This window comes from Myxine glutinosa, chromosome 1 (genome assembly GCF_964187855.1).
Source record: "Myxine glutinosa chromosome 1, kmMyxGlut1.1, whole genome shotgun sequence".
NCBI lineage: Eukaryota > Metazoa > Chordata > Myxini > Myxiniformes > Myxinidae > Myxine > Myxine glutinosa.
Window position 1 is genome coordinate 79,988,872 of NC_136261.1, and position 13,580 is coordinate 80,002,451.

Below are 13,580 nucleotides of genomic sequence, written 5' to 3' on the forward strand. Positions count from 1 at the left end.
TGAAGCTTGATGTGGTAACATATATTAAGCGATATACGTTAGCTTGGAACAAGCAAACTACCAAAGAATGTGAATTAAAGTGGTGATAAAACAACACTCAGAAGTGGTGAGCGTGTCTTCCAAGCTCATGGAAATGGCCCCTGAAGAACCACTTTGCACATTAATAATTTAAGGAAATTTATCAGAAAAACAGAAAAAGGTATTTGCAACCAGACAGTTCCAAGAGCTTTCTGAAGCAAGACTACAAAGGAAGGCAAAGCAACAAGAATGTTAAACTTTGATATTTTTGTTTGGAGAAAACTATGGTAAAACTAGAACAGCACGCGGTGGAGCGCAAACCTCCGCCAGGCTGATCAGTTTACGTTTTGTTGCCCATTGATAGGCCGGATCTGGATTCGGACCTGAACCAAAATCGAATCGGCTTGTTCTTGTCACCAACCCAACTCGTCCACCAAGTTTAGTCATAACTCGTCCTTAACTTTTTGAAATATCCTGCTACATGTCGTTTTTGGTCCTTTGTGTCAATTGTGAAGAATCACTGTAAAAAGTTATAGTATCCGGATCCGGATAGTCGCCAAAGTCAAATCACTTCATCCTTGTCACACACCAAAACTGTACACCAAGTTACGTCAGAATCTGTACATAACTTTTTGAGATATCGTGCTCACAGACAGACAGGGGTGAGAACATAACCTCCGTCCACCTTTGGTTGGTGGCGAGATAATAATGATAAAGCTGTTGTGATAAAAGAGACTAAATCTTGGTTTTTTTTTTTGGTTTTTTTTTGTTTTGTATACAAGATCGAGGCTCGTGAAAGAGCGAACATTAATCACACAGAAAGACAAACAGACACACAAAACAAATAACATCGGGAGCGGTAGACAAGATGGGGAGAGAGGGGGAAGGACACAAACACAACATTTGAGAGCAGGGACCGAGAGACATGGAGACATCGAGAGAACTGTGGGAGGGAGAGGGCTTTGGGGGGGAGGCATGGGAAGGGGGGGGGGGGTGGGAGAGGTATAAAACATATGGACACTGCCAAGACTTCCAGGAAAGAAGTTGGAATTTCAAACAAGGTGGATCTGGGGTGAATTAGTGGGGGTAGAAAAGATCAAGGTTTTGGATGGGGGAAGATAAGAGATGGTGGTGAACAGCTGTTTTGAAGACCTGGAGGGAGGAGTGTGATTGAAGTGAGTGTGGGAGTTTGTTCCAGAGGCGGGAGAAAAGAGGAATGAAAGAGTGAAGGTGAGCAGAGAGCCGAGATTTCGGCAGTTTAACCATCAGAGGGTGGCTGGCAGATCTTGTGCGACCTGTAGGAATATTTGGGGGACAGAGCACAGAGAGAGCTGGGGGAGCAAGGCCGGAGAGGAGTCGGTAGAAGACAGAAAGACCACCTACCTGCCTGCGGTGAGTGAGTGAAAGGCCCTCAGAGATAGCTTCATCGCGGGAGATTCCAATGATTCTGAAAGCTTTGGATTCAACAGCGTGAAGCCGAGCCAGGTGTGAGGCAGGAGCACCAGCACATAGGGGAGAACAGTATTCCATTGAGCTGCGGATGAAAGCCTTGTATGTGGTGAGGAGCTCAGGTGTGCCTAGGAAGGACTTCGCACGACGGAGGATGCCCAGTCGGCGACTGGCTTTGGAGGCCAGCTTGGAAATGTGGTTTTCCCAAGAAAGATCATGGCAGATGGTGAGACCCAAAAGCTTGAGCGACAGAACTTCTTGGAGAGGATTGTTGAGAAAGTAGATGGGAGGGTTGTCCAGTCGATCTTTTCGGAGAGACATAGTAAGAGTGTGAGATTTGTCAGGATTGAAAGACATGTTCCACATGTTTGACCAGTCTGTGATTTTGTCCAGGTCTTCAGAGAGTGAGGAGGCTGCAGACTGCCGATCTGAGGGCAGAGGAATGGAGCGGCAGAGAGTGGAGTCATCAGCAAAGAGATACAGAGGATTTTCCAGAGAGTCGGAGAGATCATTGATAAAGACCAGAAAAAGCACAGGGCCCAGCACACTGCCTTGGGGAACTCCAGCCTGAACGGGAAGGGGAGATGAGAGAAATCCATTCAGGGCCACACGTTGACTACGACCAGAGAGGAAGTCCGCAAGCCATGCATGGAGATTTCCATGGATACCATAGGAGGAGAGTTTGGTGAGCAGAGCTGGGTGCCAGACCGTATCGAAGGCACGTGATATGTCAAGGGAGACAGCTCTGATTTCCTGTTTGGCATTGAGGACCTCCATCCATTGTTGAGACAGCAGAAGCAGCATGTCCAGAGTAGAGTGACCTGGTCTGAAACCAAATTGATGATCAGAGATCAAGCCATTGGAGAAGAGGAAAGATTTCATATCCGAAGCAATGATGGATTCCATGACTTTGCTGATAATTGGGAGCAGGCTGATTGGTCTGTAGTTGCAAGGATCTGTTTTTGCACCTTTTTTGTGTAAAGCGGTAATGTTTGCTGATTTCCAGGATGCTGGCAGATGACCTTGAGCAAAAGATAGGGTGAAAAGAACAGAGAGAGGGTGAGATAGAGCGGCAGAGCAGGATTTTAGGACCCGTGGGCTGATGCCATCTGGTCCAGTTGCAGAATCAGAGTCGAGGTTTGACAAAAACTCCTCCACCTTGTCAGGAGAGAAGGACACAGAGTCCAGGAGCATTTGGGTTCGACTGGGAAAGGTGGGAACAGAGAGAGATGGGTTTGGGACTAAGGATTTCGAGGCGAACACAGAGTTGAGGCATTCGGCTTTGTCACGTGCGATGTCAACTGTGTGGCCATTTGAGGTAAGGGAGGGGATGGAGGGGGAACAAACACCAGAAACGGATTTGACCAGACGCCACCAGGATTTGGAGGAAGGAGACAGGTTTGAGAGTTCATTCTTGAGTGAGGAGAGATAGTGCTTCCTGGCACTCCTGAGGGTAGACACACACTTGTTCCGAGCTTGGTGGAAGGAACTGAGATTTCCTTCAGTTGGATTAGCCTTCCAAGAGGCAAAGGCAAGTTGTTTCAGGGCAACTGCCTCACCACAAGATTCAGTGTACCATGGACGGGAGGAAGGGTAAGACAACTGAAGGCGAGATGGGATAAATCTGTGCATGAGAGAGATCAGTTTGCTTTGGAAGAATTCCCAGGAAGAATTGATGTCAGAGGCAGTGGAGATGGGAGACCAATCCAGACGAATGATGGCTGCTTGAAGACCGTCCCAGTCGGCCTGAGTGAAATGCCAGACTCGTCGACGCTGAGGAGGCTCTCTGAGAATGGCCAGAGAGATGTCCACTTTGACAAGCACATGATCAGAAGAACCGATTGGAGCAGAAGAAGAGCAGCAGACATTAGCAGGGAAGTTAGTCATAACCAATTCTAGAAGAGAAGATACTCCATTGGCTGAGATCCGGGTCGGGAAATTGACAGATTGTGTCAATCCCAGTGAGTCACAGAAGTCCTTTGCTGAGGTGCCATGACTGGTGAGAGAGGAACCCACACCCAACCAGGTGGCATGATGACAATTGAAGTCACCACATATGAGGAAGAGAGAGTTGGGATGAGTGGATAGAAGTTGGTCCATGTTGTCGGACAGTGAAATGTAGATGGAGTCATCACTGTTTGGGGGACGGTACAGAACACATATGAACAAAAGGTGGGAGCGGAGAGGAAGCCGTAGCCAGAGGTACTCCTGGGGGTGAAGAGGAGAGAGGGCAGTGCAAGGAGAGTGAGGAAGAGAGTTTTTGATAAAGATAGCCACCCCACCACCAGGCCGAGGCTCAGGTCTATCATACCGGAGGAGGGAGTAACCAGGAAGAGATATTAAGGAATCAGAGACATCTTGAAGGAGGAAAGTCTCTGTTAAGCAGATCAAGTCTGGATTGTCAGAAGCAACCTGTATGGAGAGATCAGTCAGGTTTGAGCGAAGGCCCCGGATGTTTGAGGTCCATACCGTTAATGAAGAGAGAGGGGGAGCATCAGGTACAGGACAGGGGAGGGGAGGAGTAGGGTAAGATGAAGGATGAGAGGGGGAGGTAGGGAGAGCAGTTGTTAGTGTGTCAGCGATTGCAGAAGAGTTCCAAGAAAGGGAAGGATGAGGAGGATGAGGAGGATGAAAGGTTTGAAGGTGAAGGGATGAGGCACAGTGAGGGGTTGTTTGAGGGGGGGCAGAGGAAAGAAGAAGGTTGGGGGGGGTGGAGGTATGAGATAGAAGGGAGACGAAGTGGGGAGGAGGCAGCTTTGAGGAGGAGGGAGAATTGGAGAGGAATGGTATGGGGGGAGATTTGAATGGGAGGGGTTGGGGGGGAGTTTTGAAGGGGAGGAGTGAGGGGGGAGTTTAGGAGGGGAAGGGCAAGGGGGGAGTTCAGGAGTGGAAGGGAAAGGGGGGAGTTCAGGAGTGGAGGGGCAGGGGGGGAGTTTAAGAGTGGCGGGGCAAGGGGGGAGTTTAGGAGTGTAGGTGCAAGGGGGGGGATTTGGATGGGAGGGGCAAGAGGGGAGTTTAGAAAGTGGATGATTAATGAAAGACGAACATTGAAAACAAATTGGGTTTGTTGTGATTTTCAAGTTAGCAATCCGGTTCAGAATGATGGAGGAGGGATGGAATGAATGTGAATTTAGACCATGTAGTGAGGGAGACGTATAAGATATTGAATTTCTTTTTTTTGAGGTGGAATGAGTTGGAGAGGAAATTGAGAAAAGCCTTTTAAATAGGAAGAAAAACAGCGTGTTGTAAAATACCACTGAGTAAAACACTGAAGGGGAAAGGTTATACATATTTAAATAATATTTAAACAGAACCGTGAACAATCTTATGTGCACAAAAATACCAACGGTGGGAGAGCCGAGAGGGACCACCACGAGTCACGTGAAGGGCAAACGGTGGATGGCAAGGAGTTAATGGGGGCGGGGCGAACAGCACACCTGGACAGAAAATACAGGATCAAATACAGGAACTTTGTTTTATAAAAGTGTTGGGTTTCAATTTGAACAGTAATCAAATTTGTATTTTTATTTGTACCTCTGATGGTTTGTGTCGCTCTTGAGGATTTGATTCTCAAAGCTGTTCAAGAATGTCGAGCTATCGAGTTGCTTCGTCTGCCTTCAGATGTCACCTTTAAATAAAGATCAGAAGCCACACCTCGCTGGGAGTTGGCCTTCGAACAAGCACCATCATCAAATTTTACATTTTCAGTATGGGTTGAGCGAAAGATTTCCTACTTTGATTCATTTAGACCATTCCTGATTCATAATTGTTTCTGCACAACAACGGGACTCCGTGCAGTGAGCTAGTTGGGCCTGCAGTATTGCACGTTGGACTATGTCCGACAGAAGGACGCAGAGGTAGCGAGCGCACTTACCTTTTGTGCTGTATATCCTGGGCCCGTTTTCCGACCGGACAATAAACTGTTGGATCGGTGCACCATAAAGTGGACGTTAAGTTCGGTGTCCGATATGAGCTAATGGACGTTCAATATAGGACCGTGTCCAATGGTGAAGGGTAGGTGATTCAGCACTGACATCCTGAAGAGATCAGATTCCTATCCAGATTAGCTCCAGTCGAACGTCAAGTCCAGCCATTTGGTTCATGAAAGGTATGGGCCAAAAACTTTCAGCCTCTGACGCTACAAAAGTGGGAAATAAAGTAACAGCAGTAGTAGCAGTAGCAGCAGTCCGATGGTAAGATGGCCCAGCGGTACGCACACTCTAAGCTGTCTAGCCTGGGTTTGAATTCCGACATAGCTATAAACTGTAATCCCAGTGTTTCACAGGCTGGCGATTCATCAATGTGTGTGTTTGCGTTAAAATGGACGGCCTGTCTGTCAGCATTAGTTGGTGGACATTAAACATCCCACGTGGGCCTTTGTGAAGATAGGTCAGCTATTGCCGGTACCCAAAAAAAACTACAAATTTCTTCCCGAAATACTGGCAAATGTGATGACAAACCACAAGTGTAACCCCTGGCCAAGTAAATAGTAGCATGTAGTGGTAGTAGTAGTAGTAGTAGTTACAGACAAGGATACACAATGAATGTTGGTGCAGGAGGAGGCCATTCGGCCCATCATGCCTGTGCTGCACCAACCCCAATATCGTCGCCCATCCACACACAAGCCATCGTTTTCTATCCATCTCTGCTGCCTCTGACGTAAACTCTTCCTGGGAATTCTTCCAAACTAAACTGCTCTCTCTCATGCACAGATTTATCCCATCTCGTCTCCAGTTGTCTTACCCTTCCTCCCATCCATGGTACACTGAAGCTTGTGGCGAGGCAGTTGCCATGAAACAACTTGCCTTTGCCTCTTGGAAGGCAAATCCAACTGAAGGCAATCTCGGTTCATTTCACAAAGCTCAGAACAAGTGTGTGTCCACCCTCAGGAGAGCCAGGAAACAATATCTCTCCACTCTCAAGACTGAACTCTCAAACCCGTCTCCCTCCTCTAAATCCTGGTGGCATCTGGTCAAATCTGTTTCTGGTGTTTTTTTTTGTTGTTTTTTGTTTTTTGTGTACTGAATCGAGGCTCATGAAAGAGCTGACATTTATTTCACAAACAAATCAACCAGACAAACAAAATATATAAAAAGAGGGAGCGGAAGACAAGATGGGGAGAGAAGGGGAAGCACACAAACACAACATTTGAGAGCAGGGAGAAGTGTGGGAGGGAGAGGGCTTGGGGGGAGGAGGCATGGGAAGGGGGGGGGAAGGTATAATACACAAGGGGGCCGAAATTAGTGGGGGTAGAAAAGATCAAGGTTTTGGATGGGGGAAGATAAGAGATGGTGGTGAACAGCTGTTTTAAAGACCTGGAGGGTGGAGTGGGATTGAAGAGAGTGAGGGACTTTGTTCCAGAGGTGGGAGAAAAGAGGAATGAAGGAGTGAAGGTGAGCAGAAAGTCTCGATTTTGGCAGTTTAACCATAAGAGGGTTGCAAGCAGATCTTGCGTGACCTGTAGGAATATTTGGGGGACAGAGCCCAGAGGGAGCTGGGGGGGCAAGGCCAGAGAGGAGTCGGTAGAGGACGGAAAGACCACCAACCTGCCTGCGGTGAGTGAGTGAGAGGCCCTCGGAGGTAGCTTCATCGCGGGAGATTCCAATGATTCTGAACGCTTTGGTTTCAACAGCGTGAAGACGAGCTAGGTGTGAGGCAGGAGCACCAGACCAGTTTGTTCCCCCTCCAGCCCCTCCCTTACCTCAAACAGCTACACAGCTTACACTGCCCGTGAAAAAGCTGAATGCCTCAACTCTGTGTTTGCCTCAAAATCTTGTCTCCCAAACCCGTCCCTCTCTGTACCCACCGTACCCAGCTGCTCCTGGAAAGTTTCTGTCAATGCTCGACTATGATTCTGCAACTGGACCTGACGGCATCAGCCCACGGGTCCTAAAATCCTGCTCTGCCGCTCTTTCACTCCCTCTCTCTGTTCTCTTCACCCTCTCTTTTGCGCAAGGTAATCTGCCATCAGCTTGGAAATCAGCCAAGATTACCACTTTACACAAAAAGGTGCAAAAACAGATCCTTGAAACTACAGACCAATCAGCCTGCTCCCAATTATCAGCAAAGTCATGGATTCCATCATTGCTTCGGATATCAAATCTTTCCTCTTCTCCAATGGCTTGATCTCTGATCATCAATTTGGTTTCAGACAAGGTCATTCTACTCTGGACATGCTGCTTCTGCTGTCTCAACAATGGATGGAGGTTCTCAATGCCAAACAGGAAATTAGAGCCGTCTCCCTTGACATATCACATGCCTTCGATACGGTCTGGCACCCCGCTCTGCTCACCAAGTTTGCGGACTTCCTCTCTGCTCGTAGTCAACATGTGGCCCTGAATGGATTTCTCTCATCTCCCCTTCCTGTTCAGGCTGGAGTTCCCCAAGGCAGTGTTCTGGGCCCTGTGCTTTTTCTGGTGTTCATCAATGATCTCTCTGACTCTCTTGAAAATCCTCTCTATCTCTTTGCTGATAACTCCACACTCTGTCGCTCCATTCCTCATATCTCAGATCGGCAGTCTGCAGCCTCCTCACTCTCTGCAGACCTGGACAAAACACCAGACTGGTCAAACAAGTGGAACATGTCTTTCAATCCATGTCCTCTTACTATGTCTCTCCAAAAAGACCGACTGGACAACCCTCCCATCTACTTTCTGAACAATCCTCTCCAAGAAGTTCGGTCACTCAATCTTTTGGGTCTCACTATCTGCCATGATCCTTCCTGGGAAAAACCCATTTCCAAACTGGCCTCCAAAGCCAGTCGCCGACTGGGCATCCTCCGTCGTGCGAAGTCCTTCCTTGGCACACCTGAGCTCCTAATCACATACAAGGCTTTCATCCACAGCACAATGGAATACTGTTCTCCCCTCTAGGCCGGTGCTCCTGCCTCACACCTAGCTCGGCTTCACGCTGTTGAAACCAAAGCTTTCAGAATCAATGGAATCTCCCACGATGAAGCTAACTCTGAGGGCCTTTCACTCACTCACCGCAGGCAGGTAGGTGGTCTTTCTGTCTTCTACCGACTCCTATCCGGCCTCGCTCCCCCAGCTCTATCTGCGCTGTGTCCCCCAAATATTCCTACAGGTCGCACAACATCCGCCTGCAACCCTCTTAAATGGTTAAACTGCCAAAATCAAGTCTCTCTGCTCACCTTCACTCTTTCATTCCTCTTTTCTCCCGCCTCTGGAACAAACTCCCTCACTCTCTTCAATCCCACTCCTCCCTCCAGGTCTTTAAAACAACTGTCTACCACCATCTCTTATCTTCCCCCATGCAAAACCTTGATGTCTTCTACCCCCGTTAATTCACCCCAAATCCACGACTTTTTTCTTTCCAGGAAGTTCCAGCAGTGTCCATGTGTTTTATACTTTCCCACCCCCACACCTTCCTATGCCTCCTCCCCCCAAGCACTCTCCCTCCCACAGATCTTCCGTTGTCCCTGTTCTCTGCTGTTGTACTTGTGCTTCCCTCTCTCTCCCCATCTTATTTCCCGCTCCATTTTTGTATGTTTTGTGTGTCCATTTGTTGTTGTTTTTTGTGATTGATGTTAGCTCTCACACGAGCCTCGATCTTGTATACAAAAAAACCCCAAAAAACAAAAACAAAAAACAGCCAATCTCCCCATACATGTCCAACTCAAATGCATCAAGGTACCTGGTCCTGGCCTGGCCCCTGGTGCTATCATTATCCACTCCACTGAAAAACTCCACGTCACCTATCTTGTCCCTACCCTTCATTATTTTAAACATCTCTATCATTTGTCAGATTCTCTCGTGATCGCCTTCTTTCCAATGTATGAAGTTCTGGCTCCTTCAAACATTCCTCATTTGCTTCGTCTCGCATCCTAAAAGTATCTTACTTTTCTTGCAATCTCCAATCTCTATCTACACAGAATCCTCTTCATCAATTCCCTTTCTCACGTCATCTTTACATTCAAGCTCCTGGCATTCTTGTACACCATCTTGAACCTTTCTGTTCATTTAACAAACCCTGCTGCTCCAAACCTCAAACATTCTCAGTGACTATACTCTGTAGTCTAAAAAAAGTCCCAATTTTTTTTCAAGAACTGCTGCAAATCTCACCGTGTCCTTTCTAGGGCCCTGCCACCGGACCTCACACACTCACTATAACCATACAAGGATCCAATACGTAATTAGTAGTTGGTGAAGTAGTAGTTATTAATAGTAGTATAAATTATCAGTAGTTGTGGTTGTTGCAGTAGTAGTTGTAGTAGTGCAGTAGTAGGTAGTAGTAGTAGTAGTAGTAGTAGTAGGTAGTAGTAGGCAGTAGTAGTATGTAGTTGTAGTAGGTCATATGTAGTAGGTAGTAGTATATAGTAGTAGTATGTAGTAGTATGTAGTCGTAGGTCGTATGTAGTAGGTCTATGTAGTAGGTAGTAGCAGTCCATATGTAGTAGGTAGTAGTATGTAGTAGTAGCAGTAGGTCATATGTAGTAGTTGTAGTAGTAGTAGTAGTAGTATCAGTAGTAGGTCATATGTAGTATTAGTAGTAGTAGTAGTAGTAGCAGTAGTAGGTCATACGTAGTAGTAGTAGGTTGTATGTAGTATTAATAGTAGTAGTAGGTCGAATGCAGTAGTAGTAGGTCGTATGTAGTAGTAGTAGGTCGTATGTAGTAGTAGTAGTAGTAGGTCGTATGTAGTAGTAGTAGTGGTAGTGGTAGTAGTAATAGTAGTAATGTAGTAGGTCGTATGTAGTAGTAGTAGTGGTAGTGGTAGTAGTAGTAGTAATAGTAGTAATGTAGTAGGTCGTATGTAGTAGTAGTAGGTCGTATGTATTAGGTAGTAGTACGTAGTAGTAGTAGTAGTAGTATTTAGTAGTATGTAGTACGCAGTAGTAAGTAGTATGTGGTAGTAGTACTTAGTAGTAGTATGATGTTGTAGTAGTAGTAGTAGTAGTAGTAGTAGTAGTAGGTCGTATGTAGTAGTAGTATGCATAGTGGTCTCCATGCTGTGCAGTCCCATGTTCGATTTCTGAAGGAATCGATTTTGGATAAAATTGTAGTTGCCAAGCGAAGGTCATTTTAAAAATTGTAAAAGGGCCTACATTCGGATGGCACGTTAAGCCGGCTGTCTCGATTACAATGCTGCTATTAAACATTCCGGGGTATATTTAACAAGAGCACACCTTCAAACAGGTTGCACGACCAAATCCCAAATCAAAATCCTAACATTGGGCTGAAACCATGCCTCGTTCAGGTTATTCCAGGTCGATAATCCCGGTGGATGATCCAAGAAAGGTGAGCCTCCACCTGCTCAGATCATCAAGTGAGGTTTCCTATAAGTATAAGTACGTACTATATATACACAACCAATCGCTGTTTTATTTATTTATAAGAATTTTTGCGACCAGTGTTCGGGTTTCATATCGAGGCTAACTCACCCTCTAGCATAAGTGGACCTTGTGAAGGTGCGACAAACGGTGCATCTCAAAGTGGACCTTGTGAAGGTGCGACAAATGGTGCATCTCAAAGTGGACCTTGTGAAGGTGCGACAAAGGGTGCATCTCAAAGTGGACCTTGTGAAGGTGCGACAAATGGTGCATCTCAAAGTGGACCTTGTGAAGGTGCGACAAAGGGTGCATCTCAAAGTGGACCTTGTGAAGGTGCGACAAAGGGTGCATCTCAAAGTGGACCTTGTGAAGGTGCGACAAAGGGTGCATCTCAAAGTGGACCTTGTGAAGGTGCGACAAACGGTGCATCTCAAAGTGGACCTTGTGAAGGTGCGACAAACGGTGCATCTCAAAGTGGACCTTGTGAAGGTGCGACAAAGGGTGCATCTCAAAGTGGACCTTGTGAAGGTGCGACAAAGGGTGCATCTCAAAGTGGACCTTGTGAAGGTGCGACAAAGGGTGCATCTCAAAGTGGACCTCGTGAAGGTGCGACAAAGGGTGCATCTCAAAGTGGACCTCGTGAAGGTGCGACAAAGGGTGCATCTCAAAGTGGACCTTGTGAAGGTGCGACAAAGGGTGCATCTCAAAGTGGACCTTGTGAAGGTGCGACAAAGGGTGCATCTCAAAGTGGACCTTGTGAAGGTGCGACAAAGGGTGCATCTCAAAGTGGACCTCGTGAAGGTGCGACAAAGGGTGCATCTCAAAGTGGACCTTGTGAAGGTGCGACAAAGGGTGCATCTCAAAGTGGACCTTGTGAAGGTGCGACAAAGGGTGCATCTCAAAGTGGACCTTGTGAAGGTGCGACAAAGGGTGCATCTCAAAGTGGACCTCGTGAAGGTGCGACAAATGGTGCATCTCAAAGTGGACCTTGTGAAGGTGCGACAAAGGGTGCATTTCAAAGTGGACCTTGTGAAGGTGCGACAAAGGGTGCATCTCAAAGTGGACCTTGTGAAGGTGCGACAAAGGGTGCATCTCAAAGTGGACCTTGTGAAGGTGCGACAAACAGTGCATCTCAAAGTGGACCTTGTGAAGGTGCGACAAAGGGTGCATCTCAAAGTGGACCTTGTGAAGGTGCGACAAAGGGTGCATCTCAAAGTGGACCTTGTGAAGGTGCGACAAAGGGTGCATCTCAAAGTGGACCTTGTGAAGGTGCGACAAAGGGTGCATCTCAAAGTGGACCTTGTGAAGGTGCGACAAAGGGTGCATCTCAAAGTGGACCTTGTGAAGGTGCGACAAAGGGTGCATCTCAAAGTGGACAAGTTCGCAAACCAAAAGTTTCCCAAAAGTTCGAGTTTGTTGTGAAGGACGAAACCGGAACCGAACACTTGTGAACATTCGTTCCTTTCATCAGTATAGAGTCTCGAATGCCGCCACTCCAGCCGAAGGTTATAACATTTAAAAACATTAAAAGCCTGGATGTTTGTTTCAAACAAAAGTTATAAACGTGCCGCCCAAGCGGACACCCGCTCGCTCCGAGCGCTCAAGCTGTTTCGAGCGAACTCCTCCTTCTCCCTCCATCCAAAAATAGCTGAACATGGAAAGCACCAAATACTTCCTCTCGACACTCTCCGAAACGTGGCGCCAACTCACCGCCATCGCTGCCGTGCTTGGGCGCCCGAAGCCGCGGGTTCGGGGACTCCCTGCTTGCTCTATCTGAGCCGATGAACCACGACCGGCCACGGCCTGCTCCCGGCGAACACTGCGCGATCATCATGACGTCAGGCGCCTTGCTTCACCGCTCTGACGTCACGAGGCGGCTGCGAGCAGTGTATCGTGGACGTTTCGCGGCACGTGACACTTTAAAGGTATTCGTGCCACCTTCCTTCACAGAGAGTGCCCATTCCTTCACATCGTGTGAGCAGAGTTCAAAACAGCAGGCAAGACAATCCGAACGTCACATTTAGAAACAAAATTTCGTTTTAATTCACACCTTTCTTTCATTTTAAAATGTAGGAGATTTAAAGATATATTTTTCAACACGATAACGACGCATCGGCCGAATTTACCGAATCCATCTCTCCTCACACATAATCCCCATGGAAACCCATGACGTCAGAGCCTAGACTTATTAAACTTCTTTCTGACTTCAATAAATCATGTGCAGTGACGTAAGCATTCTCAAAATTTGCATTCTCAAATGCAACATCAACTACTACATACGATCTACTACTACTACAACTACTACATACGACCTACTAATGCTACAACATACTACTACTACATACGACCTACCACTGCTACTACTACATACGACCTACTACTGCTACAACATACTACGACACACTACGACACACGACCTACAACTACTACGACACACGACCTACAACTACTACATACGACCTACTACATACTACTACCACATACGACCTACTACAACTACGACTACGACATACGACCTACAACTACTACATACGACCTACTACATACGACCTACTACAACTACTACATACGACCTACTACTGCTACAACATACGACTATGACATACTACTACTACATATGACCGACCACTGCTACTACTACATAGGACCTACTACTGCTACAACATACTACTACGACACACGACCTACAACTACTACATACGACCTACTACTACTACGACATACGACCTACAACTACTACATACGACATACTACTACTACATACGACCTACCACTGCTACGACATACGACATACTACTACCACTACATACGACCTACTACTACTA

General features: G+C 46.9%; 1 protein-coding gene across 5 annotated transcripts in view; it reads right to left on the bottom strand.

The window, feature by feature from the left end:
- Window positions 1-13,580, bottom strand: part of LOC137425531 (uncharacterized) — a 578,290-nt gene that overhangs the window by 185,812 nt on the left and 378,898 nt on the right. For 4 of the 5 annotated variants that reach the window (XM_078773842.1, XM_068114071.2, XM_068114080.2 and 1 more), the window contains exon 1: window positions 12,466-12,595. The exons of the other annotated variant lie outside the window; for it this stretch is intronic. In XM_078773842.1, the coding sequence (XP_078629968.1) occupies window positions 12,466-12,471 (6 nt within the window). In that variant the 5' untranslated portion in view covers window positions 12,472-12,595. Of the gene's footprint in view, window positions 1-12,465; window positions 12,596-13,580 lie in introns of those variants that run through there. 5 annotated transcript variants of the gene reach the window in all.